The sequence below is a fragment of the Macaca mulatta genome, chromosome 3, assembly GCF_049350105.2.
Source record: "Macaca mulatta isolate MMU2019108-1 chromosome 3, T2T-MMU8v2.0, whole genome shotgun sequence".
NCBI classification, from domain to species: domain Eukaryota; kingdom Metazoa; phylum Chordata; class Mammalia; order Primates; family Cercopithecidae; genus Macaca; species Macaca mulatta.
In genome coordinates this window covers 190,884,154-190,902,166 of record NC_133408.1, presented here as the reverse complement: position 1 = coordinate 190,902,166, position 18,013 = coordinate 190,884,154, and the positions used below count along the sequence as shown (strand labels likewise).

Sequence of the window (18,013 nt, the reverse complement as noted above, 5' to 3'; positions counted from 1 at the left end):
TATATCCCACTTTACATAGAAAGAAACTGAGTGACAGAGCTAAAGCAACTTGCCCAGGGCTACATAATGACGTTGCTGGGATTCATAGCCATCTCTCCAGTTCCACAGTCAAGGCTGACACTGTCCAATAGAACTTACTGCGGTGATAGAAGTGTTTGCTGTTTGTTCCGCAGGTGGCTGTTTAAATTAACTAAAAATGAAAAATTCATACTCCCTCGGTTACAGTAGCCGCATTTCAGGTGCTCAGTAGCCACGTGTGGCTGGAGGCCACCATGTTGGCCGGTGTCTGGGTTCCTTACCCCCACATACTCCACTGCCAGTGAAAATTCAGTCTGCAGCTCTGTGAGTGTGTTGTTTAACATTTTTCTCCATGGCAGAGAAACATATTTAGGGTGTTGAGTTCTAGCTATGAAATGTTTGAGTACCATTCTCGGCCATTCTTATAAACAGACCCCATACTGTCAGTCCCTGAGAAAGTTTACACCTGAATCAAAACCAAGTACCAAAATTATGTGTTCCTTAAGGAAAATTGGGAAACTGTGAAAAATAGAAAGTGGGGGTAATCATTCTTGATCTCATTACCTAAGCATAGATACTGGGAATATCTTGGTATATGTTTTTTCTGGTCTTTGTTTTAGTCTGCATGGATTGTTTTAACATCCTTTTATTTGCTCTCTGAATGCTGTTTTATGGTTTATATTTTCCATGTTTTTATATTTTTACTTACTATGTAATATATATTTTTCCATATTACCAAGTGTTTGAAATAGTAAATAGCTTTATAATATTTCATATTCAACAATAGATGGCTATCTCTCTTCCTGTTTTCATGTATTCATATTCTTGTCACTAAAAGCAATGCTTAGATTGGATTTTATGCTTAAAACTACAGTGTACATAGTATTTGGAAACACTGTTTTCTTACTGACTTACACGAGCACTTTAAATAGTAAAAATATTGGCCGTTTTTCTACAAAGATTTTCTTAATTTCAGTTGTATATTTTTTAAATGTACTTACTGTATATATAACTCATGTTAAGCTCTCGTTTGCTCGATAAATTCTAAGATTTTCCATTTCAGTGCCTGCCATGTGTAAGGCCTTGTCCAGAACAAATTTAATGTACCATTAATCTAATGAATGTTGGAAGTTCATGTTTGTTTATGAATCACCATTTTTACTAATTTACTTGAAAAACATGATTCAAAAAATGTTTTGTTGTTGGTAAGTATAATTTTATTCTAGCTAATTTTTAGAAAATAATGTTGGTGTTTTTTACCAACATTACAAATTGTTACTTTGAGGCATCAAAATAGTAGGTAGAAAATTTTCTTAGTGCGTCCACTGATTTTTTTAAATCTCCTTTGGTGGGCACAAATTAGATGACATTATAGAATCAAGTTGAAAACATAGCACGTATCACTGGGGAAATTGAAAAATAAGTTGATCTGGATTAAAAATATGAAAATGTGCTTACCAAGGACCTTGTGTATTGGAGAAAACATTGGCCTAGTGCGAAGCAGAGGACAAAAACCTTGATACTGTGTCCTCTCAGTGGCACTGTTGCAAGTTTTGACCAAGTTTCTCCTTACTAAAATGGGTGTGTTTTGTTTTGTTATATGCCTTTTGCCTTAGTAGCTCGTAGTTTAATGAGCATTCTCAAATCTCAAACATGAGTGTGAGAAGAGTGGTGTTTTGTTTTTTAGAAACCTATATGCTGAATACACAAATATTTATGAATATACAAGAAATATGTCAGTAAAACTTTCTGAATCAACCAGTTTGATTCAGAAAATCAGTGATCTCAAGGAATTTAGCCACTTAGAACAGTACACATCTACGATCTCACAGATTTGTGGATCAGGAATTTGGGCGTGTCCTAGCTGTGTCCTCTACTTCAGTCTCTTGCAGCCGCAGGGTGAGTGTCAGCAGGGGCTGCAGTCCCATCTGACTTCAAAAGGGACATCCCGTCACCTTTGCCATATTCTGTTCATTAGATGCACGTCGTTATGTCCATGCAGGGAGATGACACACAGTGTGGCCCCTAGGAGAGCATGAGCTCTGGGAGCTGGCTCCAAGCTGCCTGCCACACAGTCCCAGTTCTTTCAGCCGTTTCTCACGTGACAGGGTACTGTATTTTTGCCCAAGTGGCGACACTTTTAAATGTAGGCAAATATAGCATGCGGAGGAAAACGTGGTTCTGTAATGTAACCGCAGGTCCTTAGGACACCCATATCCCATTGTTGACCCACAGCGAGCTTGTAGGGGGGTTAAATTTCATTTTTGTTTTTATCAAAGTGACAGCACATGTGGTTTAAAATAGCACAGTGTGTAATTCATTCAACAAGCTAACTTGCTCCGAAGCTTGTGATGCAACCATGAACAGAGCAGACAAATCCCTGCCCTTGTGGAACTTATTTCTGGTGTGGGAGACAAACAGTAAAACGACACACATGTGAGATAGGATGTCTGTGACCATGCTGCCAAGAAAAATGAAGTACAGAAGGGGTAAGAAATAGACAGGGAATTTGTAATTTAGGATAAACAGAAGAGGTGTAAGAAGTGACATTTGAGACTGGGCACGGTGGCTCACGCCTGTAATCCCACACTTTGGGAGGCCAAGGCAGGCGGATCACGAGGTCAGAAGTTTGAGACCAGCCTGGCCAACATGGTGAAACCCTGTCTCTACTAAAAATACAAAAATTAGCTGGGCGTGGTGGCGGGCACCTGTAGTCCCAGCTGCTCAGGAGGCTGAGGCAGGAGAATTACTTGAATCCAGGAGGCGGAGGTTGCAGTGACCTGAGTTTCGTGCCACTACACTCCAACCTGGGTGACAGAGCAAGACTCCATCTCAAAAAAAAAGAAAAAAAAAGTGACATTTGAGGAAAGACTTGAAGCAAGGGATCCCTAGGGAAGGAACATACCAGGCACACGGGGAGTGACTTCAGAGGCTCTGGCGGTGTTAAAGGAATGTCAGGAGGCCAGTGCAGCTCAGACAAAACAGAAGAGGGGGCAGACGGGAATGGAGGCAGAAGTCAGGGTTTGAGAGTAACTGGGGCCGAGTAGAGATGGCCGCCTATCAGAGGACGTTGGGCGAGACATTGTCCATCTGCTGCAGCCGAGTCCTCTGGTTGCTGTGCTGAGCAGGGGTGGCAGGGAAGGGTTGGGGCTGTAGCTGTGATGCAGGCAGTCTTGGGCCAGGAATTTCACACCTCGGTGGCAGCTGTGGCGGGGAGTGAGAAGCCATCAGATTCTAGGTAGGATTTGAACGTAGAGCCAGAGATGTGCTGGCAAATGTTCGCATGGGTTTTTTGGGGGAGGGTGGGAAATGGTTTGTGGCTGTTTGTCAGCATTCAATGGTATAAATAATCCTACTATGGCAGATTTCGAGTGATCATTGTGACATCTCAGATGCCCTTCCCAGTGAGAGCCACCTTCAACCTAGAGTCATCGGCTTATTGATCTGATTGAAAGCCAAGAGAGATTGGCATCACCCAGAGAATGTATGTACCTAGGAAAGAAAACAGGAACAGGCTGAGTGCACTAGGGCACTCTAGGAAAAGCTGTTCAAGTTGTAATGTAAACAGTTGGTTCTTTGCTGAGTAAGTTGGGTGATTAAAAATTGCATTTATGTGGTTTGTCAGCCCAGTGGTAGGCTTTCCATTTGAATGCCTTACCTGTTTCACTTTGAATATCCTCAGTCAGGGTTACTGAGTGTCAGATGTGTGCACATGTGAATGGATTGCTAGGAAAAAACAAGACTTCTTTGTGTTCAGTTTATGTTAAAATGGTGAGTCCGTGACATTTTGCATTTTCCAGCTGTCAACATAACATACCTTTAAAAACTTCAACATTAAAATGAATGTCTAATTTATACTTTTTGTTTTATAGTTTTGAAGTGATTAAAGTTATCCATGGGAAATTATTGGATATGGTGGGGAAAGTACAGTAAGTAGTACCATTTTATCTGTTTGTTAGAGAAACTTCTTATAATAGTATCTTCTGAGCAGTACAATCTGGCACTGACTATTTTGTTTTGTTTTATTTTGTTTTTCTTTTAAATAGAATACCTATTATGTTGGTTGGGAATAAGAAAGACCTGCATATGGAAAGGTATGTAGCTTTTAAATCATTAGTAATTTCTAAAGTCAAGTCTAAGATGATTTAGTCACTGTAGTGTCATTTTAATTATTGTTCTGATATCAAGAATATTTTTAGCTGTGGCATTTCTTATCTGTTCAGAGATGTTATGGTCGTGTGCAGCAGAAGCAAAAGTGCAATAGAAATCTCACATTCCTCTAGAAAAGAGAGAGCAAACTTTATAGAAAACTACCTTTAGGTTATCTACCACCTTGCATAGAGCAAATTCTAAAAAGACGTAGTGCTCATTGATGCAGCAAGTGGTTTTTGAGTACCAGGGTTTGGGATTACAGTGGGGAGCAAAGGAGGCAGATGTCCCCTGCCCAGGCAGCTTCATGTCAGAGAGTAAGAGACTCTACAGCCTGCACGCAAGAGAATTGAGCTTTCAGGCCCTTTCACAATTTCCCCTGGCCTTGGGTGCTTAAAACCTAGCTGTAAAATAGTCAATTGTTACAGATACGGGAGTACTGGAAAATAGGATCATGTTCTCTGAGCTGGAAGGTTTGCTGGAGCAGGGATAATCCCGTAAGGCAATGTCTATTCTGTTCCCCAGCTCAGGCGTAATTGAAACACTCCTGTGTTACATTCTCGATGCTAATGTTAGGCCAGGGCATGGTTCTGCTTCATGAGAAAGAAATTGACCAAAATGGAGCCTGTTTCAAAATCAATTATAGATATTTTATATAATGAAGAGCAAAGTACTTTAACCAGAATTTTATTTGTCCTTTAGGGTGATCAGTTATGAAGAAGGGAAAGCTTTGGCAGAATCTTGGAATGCAGCTTTTTTGGAATCTTCTGCTAAAGAAAATCAGGTAACAGATTCTATAAACCTCGTTTTGCATTGCGTTCTCATCAGTCACAGGGATGTGTTCCTTGCAGTTGGCATTTGACCTCTGTCTTGATCACTCCTGTGTAACATTTGGCCTTCCAGAACATTTGTAATACCAAGCTTTGTGTTGCTTTAGGAAGATACTACTTAGGTGTTTATAAATTCAGTCAATATTCTACTTACAGTGGAACCTAGGATATTTGTAGGATAAACATAAACTATTAGTAAGGGAAATACTACCTTTTGTAAACATGTATTTTTGTTTTGTATTAATAACTGATACAGAAATAAGTCCATGCAGCAAAAAAAAAAAAAAAAAGAATTATATCATTAGCACTAATTTTTAACTGTACCTACCCCCTGGCTTTTTTTTCTGTTAGATGAAACCGGGTCAGACGTATGTGTTAATTTTTAACATAGAAATGATTAAGAACCATCTTTTAAGCATTTAGTACCAATTTCACCCTGTAGATGTACCTTTAAAGGCATGTTCTGGGAAGTATGTAGATTCTGCTTCAGGAGGCTTCACAATCCTGTATGAACCTTTTTCTTCCATTGCTTTAATTTAGACCCCCGGCACCAAACTTGTCTCCCGCCCCCAGTGCATTTTTCATCTATATGTTCCTCTTTGCTGCCCTTAACTTTCTAAAGACATACATCTGATGGTACCGTCCTCTACTCAAACTGTCAGTGAACTGCCCTTTCTCCGTAGAACCTTCGCCTGGTCCTGAGTGCAGTCAGTGATTTGTTCTTTTCTAGTTTCTTCTCTCACCACATTCTTGTACTTTCAATCACATCAAACTGCTCCATTCCTTAAATACATCATCTCCTGTCCACCCCACTTTCAAAATGTCTCACCTTTCCTCATGCTCCCCTCTGGTTTAAAATAACCCTTCTCTAAGTATCTACTTATATCATGTGGGGTTTTATATTTTGAATGTGTTTTCAACATGTGGCAGTGTTTGATCCTCAGGTAAGATGACTCGGTTTTCATTTCTCTGAGGAAACTCTAGTGTAGTAAGGTGGTGCCTCCTCCCTGGGAGGGCCGGGAACCAGCAGCCTTGGCACTCTTCCTTCCCTGCTCCGCCCCTCTCACCATGAGAGAGGTTCATAGTCCTCAAGGCTCCACCTAGATTTCACCTTCTTGTTGACCCCCTCTGGATCCATCCAGCTGAAAGAAATTGTGGTTTCTTCTCTTAGCCCCCTTAATTTATTCTGAGATCTGAGTCGGTATCATTTACATAAATATCCTTCATAACGTTCAGCACGGTGTGTTAGTATCTAGTGGGTTATCCGTCAGCCCAAGTATCCCGTATTAGTCAAATTGGCTTCATCCTGTGTTGGGATTATGGAGGGATAGTGAATCCGTGTGATTATGTCCTCTTATGTGTGGATGAAAAAAATGAATAAACAGATCTGTGTAATTGGTTCCCAAGTTCCAGATAGCAAGGGATTTATTGAAGTCAGCTCAGTTTCTGAGTATAGGCAGAATTCAAATAAGAATTGAGATAGTTAAGAGATACCTGTATTTTAAAAATTGAATTAAATCAGTCATCTATTGAGTGCCTACAGACTGTATCCCTCAGATCATGTAGTTGAACCGCCTCATTTTAGAAGTGAGGAAATTAAGTTTCAGAGAGGTTAAATGACTTCTAAGATCACCCACTACCTTACGTGGTGTAAGAACTAAGACTGAATTGTAAATCTCATCCACATCTAGTCCTTTTTTCTCTACACACTGCTTCCTGTCAATCAGGTGATCCGAAGCCGGTGACCTAGATTAGACAAGCGGGGTGGGACCTGGGGTTGGCTTCGGTTAACTAGGAGGACAGACACCTCATTCATAGCAATAGGACAGAAGGCTGAGGATGGGAGCCCACATTCAAGTGGGTGGGTCAGCTTGGTGGACGGAGGATGTGGAGTTCTTTCATGAATGTGGCTTCTGTTTTCCAGTGAAGTGTGTAAAACAAGGTTTTCAGCTGAGCATGAGGATGGGGAACATTTGAGGAGAAGAGACAAGGCATGAATCCTTTCTCTGGGGAGTGCCCAGCCCCAGGGATGCAATTGGGTGGCTAGGCAGCACCAAGCGTCTGTCCCAGGTTCCTGGTCATGGGTGTGAGGTCAGTAGTCAGCGGTGTGTGTTTTCCCTGGGCAACGTTTACTGTGTGGCCGCGGGCACCATGCCGGTGACAGTTGGTAGGGAAGGGAGTTGAAGTACAGTGGCGCCATGGTGGCCTGCAGAGTCTGAGCTGACCGAGAGGGAAAGGAACAGCAAGAAATAGTTAAGGATCATGGGAGATGTAATAATAGGGTCAACAAATCAGGCCCCTGTGGGGCTGAGAATTGTTGCTTCAGGATAGCTAGAGAAAAAGAGCTGGGAAGGTGGTTTGGTGGGACACTGGCAGTTGGTGTGTTGTCATTTCGTGGGATACTGGAAATCACTGGAGTGATGGGGGAGGGGGATTCTTGGTGATTAGGAGAACTGGGCACTTCCCGTGCGGCTTCTGAGAACAGGGGCAGGTTTTCATGACCACAGGACTGCATTTATTAAAGGACAGGGTCGGGGAGTCACGGTGGCTCAGGCCTGTTGTGGTGCATAAGGAGGCGAGGCTAGGCGTTCGAGGTCAGCCTGGGCAACATAGAAACCTCCAATCTGTATAACAACAACAAAAAAAAGACAGGATCTGACAGTTCTTCTCTCCCCTCAGTGTAAGAAGAGTTCCTGCCACAAGTGGCCATGATTCCTCTTTGTGGTGAAGGACTGGTGGAGTTGACCCTGGGCTGAGGCTAAGGGCAGGAAGACGGGCAGCAGAGGAGAGGCCAAGAGATAGGGAGGGCAGTTTGTGGATTGAAATGGCCAAGAATTATGCCGCAGAGGTGTTGGAGGCTGGCATCATGGCATCTCAGGAGCACGGAGGGTGCCTCCCCCACTCGAGGCCTCTTGGAGTCAAGGATGTGAGAGGCAAGGGCTGCTAGGAGAGTGTGTCCCATGGCACTGGAGGGAAGATAGCGCCAGAAGTGAAGAGGGACTCTGAGGTCCAGAGGACACTGGGGTGGGGGTCGTGGGGTGGAGTGGGACAGGAGATAGTGGTGAGTCCAGGAGTGAGGACTCTTTGGGCCTCTCCTGGTGCCTGAAGAAAACAGGGTCAGCAGCACAATGGGAGGCTGGTTATGGTCTGGGTCAGGAGGGGTGGACAGTGAGTGGCCTTACTGGGCGTCGGGGGCCCTGAAGTTCTGGGGCTCACCAGAACCCCTCCTCCTCCACCAGCAGGAGGGCCAGGCAAGTGGCACGCCCTCCTCAGTCCGGGAAGTAGTCTCGGAGTTCAGCTTCACACTGACACTGTGATTGGGTTTCTTTCTCCCTCCAGACTGCTGTTGATGTTTTTAGAAGGATAATTTTGGAGGCAGAAAAAATGGATGGGGCAGCTTCACAAGGCAAGTCTTCATGCTCGGTGATGTGATTCTGCTGCGAAGCCCGAGGACACTGGGAATATATTCTACCTGAAGAAGCAAACTGCCCGTTCTCCTTGAAGATCAACTATGCTTCTTTTTTCTTCTGTTAACCTGAAAGATATCATTTGGGTCAGAGCTCCCCTCCCTTCAGATTATGTTAACTCTGAGTCTGTCCAAATGAGTTCACTTCCATTTTCAAATTTTAAGCAATCATATTTTCAATTTATATATTGTATTTCTTAATATTATGACCAAGAATTTTATCGGCATTAATTTTTCAGTGTAGTTTGTTGTTTAAAATAATGTAATCATCAAAATGATGCATATTGTTACACTACTATTAACTAGGCTTCAATATATCAGTGTTTATTTCATTGTGTTAATGTATACTTGTAAATAAAATAGCTGCAAACCTCAGTCCTTTGTGCTACTTGATGTGGCTTTCAAAGAAGAGAAGCCTTGTCCTGAGTTTCTTACTTGGCTTCAGGAAGGCCCCAGGTTGGATTCCAGAAACCAGTGACGATGTGGCCACAGGAGGAGGTGTGCTGACATGGCTGCTGACCATGGACTCCCTGCGCAGTGACGGGCAGGTGTTGAGGCTGGGTTACAGCTGATTGAAGCTGAGTGGCTCTGGCGGGGGTCTGTGAGGGGAATTCCTCCCCAGTGATCACATTCTCTCCTTCCATCCTTAGATCCCCAAACCTTGGCTGAAATGCTCCGTGGTCGGGAGCCTGGTCAAGGAGGAGGAGCTGCTGAGAGGCATTGTTCACCCTTGCTCACAGCTTAGCTTGATGTCTGTGTCAGACAGGAGACGATTGGGAAAACAGCCCTGCCTGTCACTCTCCTAGAACACCCCGCAGTTTAGTGATCTGTGTCCGTCTCGGGAGCCTCCTTCAGACCCGGACGACGGGCCTCCCTCTCTCCAAGGAGCAACTATAAAGGAGAAGAGGGATTTCATTTGCCTGGTGGCTGTTACCTTGTCTGTAAGTCAAACTTGGAGCTGAGCAGTGCTTTTTAAATGATTCCCTTTTGCAGCTGAAATTTCACAGGGCTATTTCTAATACGTAAGCAAATGTTACCATTGACTTTATTAACAAAATATAGTTTTGCTTTGCAGTTGATTGTTAATGAAAAATTATGTTCTTAAAACACATGTCATTAATTTGGATCTTTTAAATATTTTTGCCTCATTTGTCATTTCAGGATGAAATTTTTGCCTTAGAAGACCTCCACCAAACACCTTTTTAAAGACAGGGTCTTGCTGTGTCACCCAGACTAGAGTGCAGATCATAGCCTCAAACTCTTGGGCTCAAGCTCAGGTGATCTTCCTGAGTAGCTGGGATTACAGGCCTGAGCCATTATGCCTGGCCAAATAATCACCTTCTAAATAAAAATAAATTTTAACAACACGGTATTGTTATTACCTGGGTTATTCTTAGGACTAAAAATGTGTGAACACTAAGCAGAAAATGGGGACCTAGTTCATCCAGTTATGTCTATGTAAATGGAACTTAAAACCGCATATTGTACTAGAAACTGAAGTTCAACTCAACTCTCCTGGGGTGGTCCTTTAAGGACTGGACCTTCTGATTGGAGGGAGCATATTATCATTTCTGTATGTGGTGTAGTGCACACATTCCTTCAGATACGCCCTGAGTACCTGCCATGTAGCAGACACTGTTCTGCGTGCCATGAACACAGCAGAGAAACCCGCACCCGTGTGCCGCGTAAATCCTGCACTAAATCTTGGAGATGCCACACAGGGTAGGCCCCAGTCCAGCTGCCCACGGCAGCAATCTCAAGAAGACAGTTGATTCCTTTACTTGATAGTTTGAGCATTAGTGTTTTTGTTTTTTTTTGTTTTTGTTTTTTTTTGAGATGGAGTTTCGCTTTTATTTCCCAGGCTGGAGTGCAATGACGACACAATCTTGGCTCGCTGCAACCTCTGCCTCCCAGGTTCAGGCAGTTCTGTCTCAGCATCCCAAGTAGCTGGGATTAAAGGCGCATGCCACCATGCCCAGCTAATTTTTGTATTTTTAGTAGAGACGGGGTTTCATAATATTGCTCAGGCTGGTCCTGAACTCCTGACCTCAGGTGATCTGCCCACGTTGGTCTCCCAAACTGCTGGGATTACAGGCGTGAGGCACTGCGCCTGGCCAGAGCATTAGTCTTACAATCGGTGATAAAACATTGTCACTGGGCATGATGCATGTGTCTGCAGTCCTGGCTACTTGGAAGGCTGAGGTGGGAGATTGCTGGAGCCCACCCATTCTGGGCTATAGTATGCAGTGCTAATCCTGTGTGTACACTGAGTTCGGCATCAGTATGGTGACCTGGGAGCTAGGGACCACCAGGTTGCCTAAGGAAGGGTGAACCCGTCCAACCTGGAAACAGCAGTCAGAACTCCTGTGCTGATTAGCAGTGGGAGCATGGCTGTAAGTAGCCACTGCCCTCCAGCCTAGCAACACAGCCAGACCTGTCTCTTAAAATAAAATTGTGTTGTATGGGCCGGGCGCGGTGGCTCAAGCCTGTAATCCCAGCACTTTGGAAGGCCGAGGCGGGTGGATCACGAGGTCAGGAGATCGAGACCATCCTGGCGAACACGGTGAAACCCCGTCTCTACTAAAAAAATACAAAAAACTAGCCGGGTGAGTTGGCGGGCGCCTGTAATCCCAGTTACTCGGGAGGCTGAGGCAGGAGAATGGCGTAAACCCGGGAGGCGGAGCTTGCAGTGAGCCGAGATCGCGCCACTGCACTCCAGCCTGGGTGACAGCGCGAGACTCCTTCTCAGAAAAAAAAAAAATTGTGTTGTATGTAATCCCAGCACTTTGGGAGGCCGAGATGGGCGGATCACGAGATCAGGAGATTGAGACCATCCTGGCTAACACGGTGAAACCCCGTCTCTACTAAAAAATACAAAAAAAAAAAAACTAGCCGGGCGAGGTGGCGGGCGCCTGTAGTCCCAGCTACTCAGGAGGCTGAGGCAGGAGAATGGCGTAAACCCGGGAGGCGGAGCTTGCAGTGAGCCGAGATCGCGCCACTGCACTCCAGCCTGGGTGACAGAGCGAGACTCTGTCTCAAAAAAAAAAAAAAAAAATGTGTTGTAAAAGGTAATGCTTTTCTTTGTGGTACATAAGTGTAGTCTTAGATTTATTGAAATACAGGAAGTGCAACTGTAAAACTATATCCAAAATATTTTGCAGTTCAGAATTTTAAAATACAAATTATAAATCACATTACAAATTAAAATTAATGTGATAGAATTTTGCTAAAACTAAATTGTCCATCTTCTCTGGACATCTCTCCCCAGTGGTTCACCGGAGATGCTCTTGCCTGAATGGCTTCTCACATGCTTGTCACCAAATCTAATAGGCAGTTTCTGGTTGCTTTCTTGACCTCTCTGTAGCATTCCACACAGTTCACCGCCATCTCCCCTGTGTCATTACCCCACCATCTCCTAGTCGGCCTGCCAGCTCTGCTGGTACATCAGTCTCCTTGGCTGTTTTGTATCAAACTTCTCAGCAGGCCTTTTTTCCTGCCCACACCCTCTGCGTTGACATTCTTCAAGCATAGCTTTAACGCTGTGTAGCCAGAAGAGTCCAAAATGTCTCCCACCTTGACCTCTTGGGGCTCCAGGCTGATCTTGACAGACTCTTCTACTTAGCTGTTTTGTAGGCATCTCAGGTTGACTATGTCCAAAAATCAAGAACCGAATTCTTGATTTTCCTTGGAAACCTGGTCCTCCCTTGGACTTAGTGTTTCACGAAATGACACCATTATTCACTGGGTCCATATGAAAACTAGCAATCTGGGAGCTGTTCTTTATCCATTCCCTCATACTCCTCGTCCAGTCCATCAACAAATCCTAAGGGCCTTGCCTTCAAAAATCTACCTTGTATTTTGTCCATTTTTGTCTCCACTGTGTCTTGGTCTGCAATGGCACACCCTCTAAGCCCCTACACCCCAGCCAAAGCCAGCTTGTAAAAATAGTATCATGTAGTTCCTTTGCTTAAAATCCTTCCGTGATGATTGTGCCAAATCTGTGTGTCCCAGCCTCAAGACAGCATGACCTTGCTGCTGCTTAGCTCAACCCTGTCTGGTCAGTGGCCTTGGTCAGTTTCCAGAGCCAGAAAGCTCTCTTAGCCATGGCGGTTTCCGGGGCTCTTCCCTTTGCCTTGGACACCCCTTCCTGAGACTTCTCAGCCTTCAGAGCTCAACATTCTCTCTTCTCAGGGGCTTCTAGGATGGCCTGAAGCACCCCTCTATTTGAATCTATCCAAGCACTCTCGTCTTACATGGTACAGCATGTGTCATAACTGATCATCACTTTTGTTCCTTGTATTGTGTATGTTGTGTATTACTCAACTAGATTTGGCTGGAGTGGAGACAGTGTCTGTCTCAAACATCTTGGATTCCAAGCTCTTCCTAGCACAGAGCCTACAAAATACTTTCTACTGTGCCATTTTAATTTCCTTGTGGTTTCTGTGTGTGTAAGTTATGAGCAGTTGCCCTGGGAATTACAGTTAACATCTTAATTTATTATAATACTCTAGTTAAGATTCATACCAACTTAATTTCAATAGCGTACAAAAGCTTAGCTCTAGTTCCTCTCTCATTTGTGCTATTGTCATGCAAATGACAGCTATATATTATATGCCCATCAGCACAGGCTTACAATTTGCTTATGAAGTTGCCTTTTAAATCAAATAGAGAAAAGAAGTTGCAATAAGAAAATACATTGATACTGTCTTTTCTACATGCTTATGTGGTTGCCTTTACAGGTGCCCATTATTACGCCTCATTTGGATTCAAGTTACTGTCTAGTGTCCTTTTCTTTCAGCCTGAAAGACTCCTTTGGTATATTTTATAGAGCAGGTCTGCTAGCAATGGGTTATCTTGGGTTTTGTTTATCTGGGAATGTCTTCTTTATTTTTCAAGGATAGTCTTGTTGGGTATAAAAGTTGGGGGGAGAGTTTTGCTGTCAGCACTTCTACTCATCCAACTTATTCGGGTATTTCCTGAGCAGCACTCAGCCCTGAGCCTGCAGGCTCTTGTGTAACCCCAGAAACAATGGCTTCTCAGGCCCCCTGTGGGCGTCTCATTTTCCAGTTTTTGTTAGCTTGTTTGCCCCAGTGTCAACCAAAATTGCTGCTGATTGTTTTGACAAACAATCCCTGTTTTGACAAGCAATCCCTGACACCCCAGGGAGAAAGTGCTGGGTGAGCCAAGCTCAGAGTCAGGTCACAGGCTAGCCTTGCAGGTAGGACCACCAGACCAGGCAAATGAGGTTACTGAGCTCCAACCTCAACTTGACCCTTCCTGTGGCTGCTAAGCTGCTGGGTTTTATGGGGATTGCTGCACAAGGCTACCAGGGAGCTTGGGGGCAGAGGATTGGAGGGCTGTGAGAATAGGGCAAGTAAAAATGCCACAATGCTTGCTGCTCTGAGATTCGGCCAGTTTCCTTCAACACTGCCTGGATTATGAGCCTTTAGTTAATTTCCGGAGCTCTGGAAATGTTTATTTATTTGGACAGTTTTTGCCAGTGTTCTCATTGTGTTCCTGGGGTCTGATGGTGTTGCTGCTGAATGAATGAGCAGAGGAGCCTTTGTAGGGCACCACCTGGGCAGGTTCTTTTGAGTTTAACCTGCACCTGTTGCTGCGTGGTTAAAATTCCCCACCATGTATACAGTGCATTGTGCTGCCATTTGACCTGTCATTATTGAGTCCATCTGTCACCAGCTCCTAACAAGGAAGGGCTGCTCCTGCTCAGTGCCCTCTGCCATTGCTAATGCAAACAGACTGAGATCACAGCTGTACCCACAGGTCTGGAAGTCATTCAAATGCCCCAGAATGTGCCACTGCCTCATAGCGATGCTTGTAGAGGTCTGGGCTCTCAAGGAAACATCTGTAGTGCCTGCGGGCTGCTGCCCCAGTCTGAGAGGTGTGCACACTGCTGCCTTGCCCCTGTGCCAGAGCCGCCTCAGCAGAGCCTGAGGTTCCAGGAGGTGTGTGTGCTTGCAGAAGCCTCTGGATGCTGTGGTTACTCTGTTTGCCCACGCTGCCTAGCAATCCTTGAACCAGGATGCCTTCAAAGCATTCCTTGGGAGTTTCCAGAACCATTCCACCTCCTTACCCTCCCCCAAGAAGGGAACATTTTATATTAAGAAAAACAGAAACAGAATTTTCATGTTGCCCATCCTCCCTACCTCAATGACTTCCTAGAGGGCAACAGAATGGCTAGGTGAGAGCTGCTGTGGGGTTAGAACTGGAAAGAATCAGATCTAATTTAACATCCTTGTTTTCAGAGCATGGAACTCGAGGTCCAGAGAGGTCAAGGGGCAGCTAGTCTCCAGATCCCCTACTTAGTCCGTGTTTCCACCACACCACATTGGGACAAAGCCCATGAGCCACATGTCCACAGGGAACCCCAATCAGAGCTTCACCCCTAGTCAGGGACAAAGACTTGGAACATTCCAGTCCTGGCCCCCTCTGCAGCTAATATGAACCTTTGGGCAACTCCTTTATATTTTGTGATCTTACTTCTTTTATTTGTAAAGCTTCCCTTCACCAGGGATTGTTGTCACAGTCAAGAGTATGAAAACCCTGGATGTTTCCAAAGTGCTACAGAAGCACCAAGCCACAGTCCTGAGGATGGGTGTGTTCACCCCAGACTGCCAGCTGGAACTCTCACCTGGTGTCAGGGTCCCCGCGAGTTTCTGCAGCTTCATGAGCACCCATGGTTGTGTATCTGCAGCAGCAGTCGGTGCTGTGGGTGGTTCCGGAATCCTGCAGTGCTGCCATCTTATTCCTGGTCTACACATCCAAAGAAGCAATACGGAACATCACGACTTACCCCAGCAAACGAGTTTACCAAATCCGAGAAAAAATATTTCATTCCAGTCTGGCCCAAGGCATCAAGAATAGTATGATCTACTCAGAACTACCAACACGGTCACTCAAGGATTGCAGGCCCGCCCTCGTTCTCATGACCAGCATGCTGAAGGTTGGTTGTGTGGTGTCACTATGGGTCCCCAGAGCTCAGTCTCACACCTGCCCAGCCAGACCCTGTGGCAGCACAGCAGATTGTGTCATGGCCAGGGAGGCTGCTGACATGCCCAGTCAGCTTCTGAGCAGTGGGACGTCAGCTCCTCATCTCTGAAGAAGAGGGTCGCCTGGGAGACGGCTCCGAAGGTCCCCCCAGCTCCCACATCTGCCACAATCTAGGAAACAGTCTTGCATTAGTAGTTTCACAAGAAATAGCACAGGATTCGGAAAATACTGTGGCCTCGGCAGCCAACACCTTTCACCCAGTTCCTCCTACTGCCCAAGAAAGTCCCGGGCAGAGCTATGCCTCCTGATTTATTCCCTACAAGAACACAGCAGCCAGCTGGCAGGCTCCCACGGGGAGAGAACCTCTGCCTGCACCGCGTGGCTGCTGCCTGGCGTTCTGTATGTCCCTCCACTCCCCTCCTGCGCCTGCCATCATCAGACCAGCAAGGAATTCAAGCACATCAGCACAGGACTCTGCAACTGCTTGACAGGGCGCGGTTGGCGAGGGTGATATGTGCTGAACTTTACCCTAAAAGGCTCAAGCAGGAGGACAGCAGGGAGTTACAACTGGAGCAGTGAAAGGTCACATTCCTTAGCTCTGACGTCGGGATTTTTATTATCCCATAACAGAAATCGTTCCGAGGCGCAACCTTTTCTGTGTCTGGGTCATTGTGTAAAGTTGTAGAATGGCAGTAACAGCTCTAAGCCAGCGCAGCCGCCTGGCTCGGCAGTTACCACACATTTGCGTGTATCAGAGTGACCTGGATGGCTCGCTGACGCAGGCTAGCCTCCCCCGCACAGTCCCTGATTGCGGAGACCCCATCGGGTGCAGGACGTCTGCATTTCTCCCAAGTCCCAGGGAGGCTGCTGCTGCTGCTGCAGGCTCAGGGACTGCATTTTGAGAAGCACTGGCTTGGACAATAATGGCACAGGCTCTTATTGTCCGAATTAGGAGGGAGCATGGGCCGGAGTGACAGGACTGTGGGATCGCAGAGGTGGCCAGGCCACTAACCGCCCCCTGGGGACTGGGACTGGGGGGTTGTGGGTTGAATTGTGTCCCCACAAAAGGCATGTTGAAGTCTTCATTCCCAGTACCTGTGAATGTGACTCTTCAGAAATAGGGTCATTACCAATGAAGCAAGTTAAAGTGAGGACATACTGGATTAGGTCAGACCCTAAACCAATGGCTGGTGTCCTTAGAACAGTGGTCCCTGACCTTTTTGGCACCAGGGACTAGTTTTGTGGAAGACAATTTTTCCACGGACTGGAGTTGAGGGGATGGTTTCAGGATGAAACTGTTCCATCTTAGATCATGAGGCATTAGATTCTCATACGGAGCACGCAACCTAGGTCCCTCGCGTGCACGGTCCATAATAGGCTTCGTGCTCCCATGAGAATCTGAAGCCACCACTGATGTGACAGGAGGCGGAGCTCAGGTGGTAATGCTTGCTTGCCCCCTGCTCACCTCCTGCTGTATGGCCCAGTTCCTAATAGGCCACAGACCAGGCCAGTCCATGGCCTGGGGGTTGGGACCCCTGCCTTATAAGAAAAATAAATTTGGACACAGGCAGAGACTGGAACACCAAGGACTGCCAGCACTACCAGGAGCCAGGAGAGGCCTGGAGCAGGTTCTCCTCTGAGCCTCCAAGAAGAAACCAACCCCCCGACACCTCAATTTCAGACTTCCGGCCCCCAGAACAAGAGAATACGTCTCTATCGTTGTAAGACACCCAGTTTGGGTTACTTTGTTATGGCAGCCCCAGGAGGCAAAAACAGAGGGTTCCTTCAATGTGTGGCTTGCAGTTGTTTCTTGTTTTTGTGTGTGTGTGAGACACACAGAGTTTCGCTCTTGTCGCCCAGGCTGGAGTGCAGTGGCGCAATCTCAGCTCACTGCAACCTCGCCTCCTGTGTTCAAGCGAGTCTCCTGCCTCAGCCTCCTGAGTAAGTGGGATTACAGGTGCCCGCCGCCACGCCCAGCTAATTTGTATTTTTAGTAGAGACAGGGTTTCACCATGTTGGCCAGGCTGGTCTTGAACTCCTGACCTCAAGTAATCCTCCCACCTCAGTCTCCCAAAGTGCTGGGATTACAGGCGTGAGCCACTGCGCCTGGCCTGTACTCGTTTTAATCATTCAACTCTAAATATTTTCTAAAATCTCTCATGATTCCTCTTTAAACCATAAATTACTTAGGAGTGCATTTTAAGTTTCCAAAATACAGTGTTTGAGGACTATCTTTTTTTGTTGTTGTTGTTGTTGTTGTTGTTGTTGTTGAGACAGAGTCTCGCTTTGTCGCCCAGACTGGAGTGCAGTGGCCGGATCTCAGCTCACTGCAAGCTCCGCCTCCCAGGTTCACGCCATTCTCCTGCCTCAGCCTCCCAACTAGCTGGGACTACAGGCGTCCACCACCTCGCCCGGCTAGTTTTTTTTGTATTTTTTTAGTAGAGACGGGGTTTCACCGTGTTAGCCAGGATGGTCTCGATCTCCTGACCTTGTGATCCGCCCGTCTCGGCCTCCCAAAGTGCTGGGATTACAGGCTTGAGCC

General features: G+C 45.9%; 1 protein-coding gene across 2 annotated transcripts in view; it reads left to right on the top strand.

Moving 5' to 3' along the window:
• The window catches only part of RHEB (Ras homolog, mTORC1 binding), a 52,158-nt gene extending 43,320 nt beyond the window's left edge, over positions 1-8,838 (top strand). For both annotated transcript variants that reach the window (XM_077995186.1, NM_001261182.1), the window contains exons 5-8: positions 3,891-3,947; positions 4,065-4,112; positions 4,870-4,951; positions 8,337-8,838. In XM_077995186.1, the coding sequence (XP_077851312.1) occupies positions 3,931-3,947; positions 4,065-4,112; positions 4,870-4,951; positions 8,337-8,429 (240 nt within the window). In that variant the 5' untranslated portion in view covers positions 3,891-3,930 and the 3' untranslated portion in view covers positions 8,430-8,838. The remainder of the gene's footprint in view (positions 1-3,890; positions 3,948-4,064; positions 4,113-4,869; positions 4,952-8,336) is intronic.
• Positions 8,839-18,013: the final 9,175 nt, after the last annotated feature.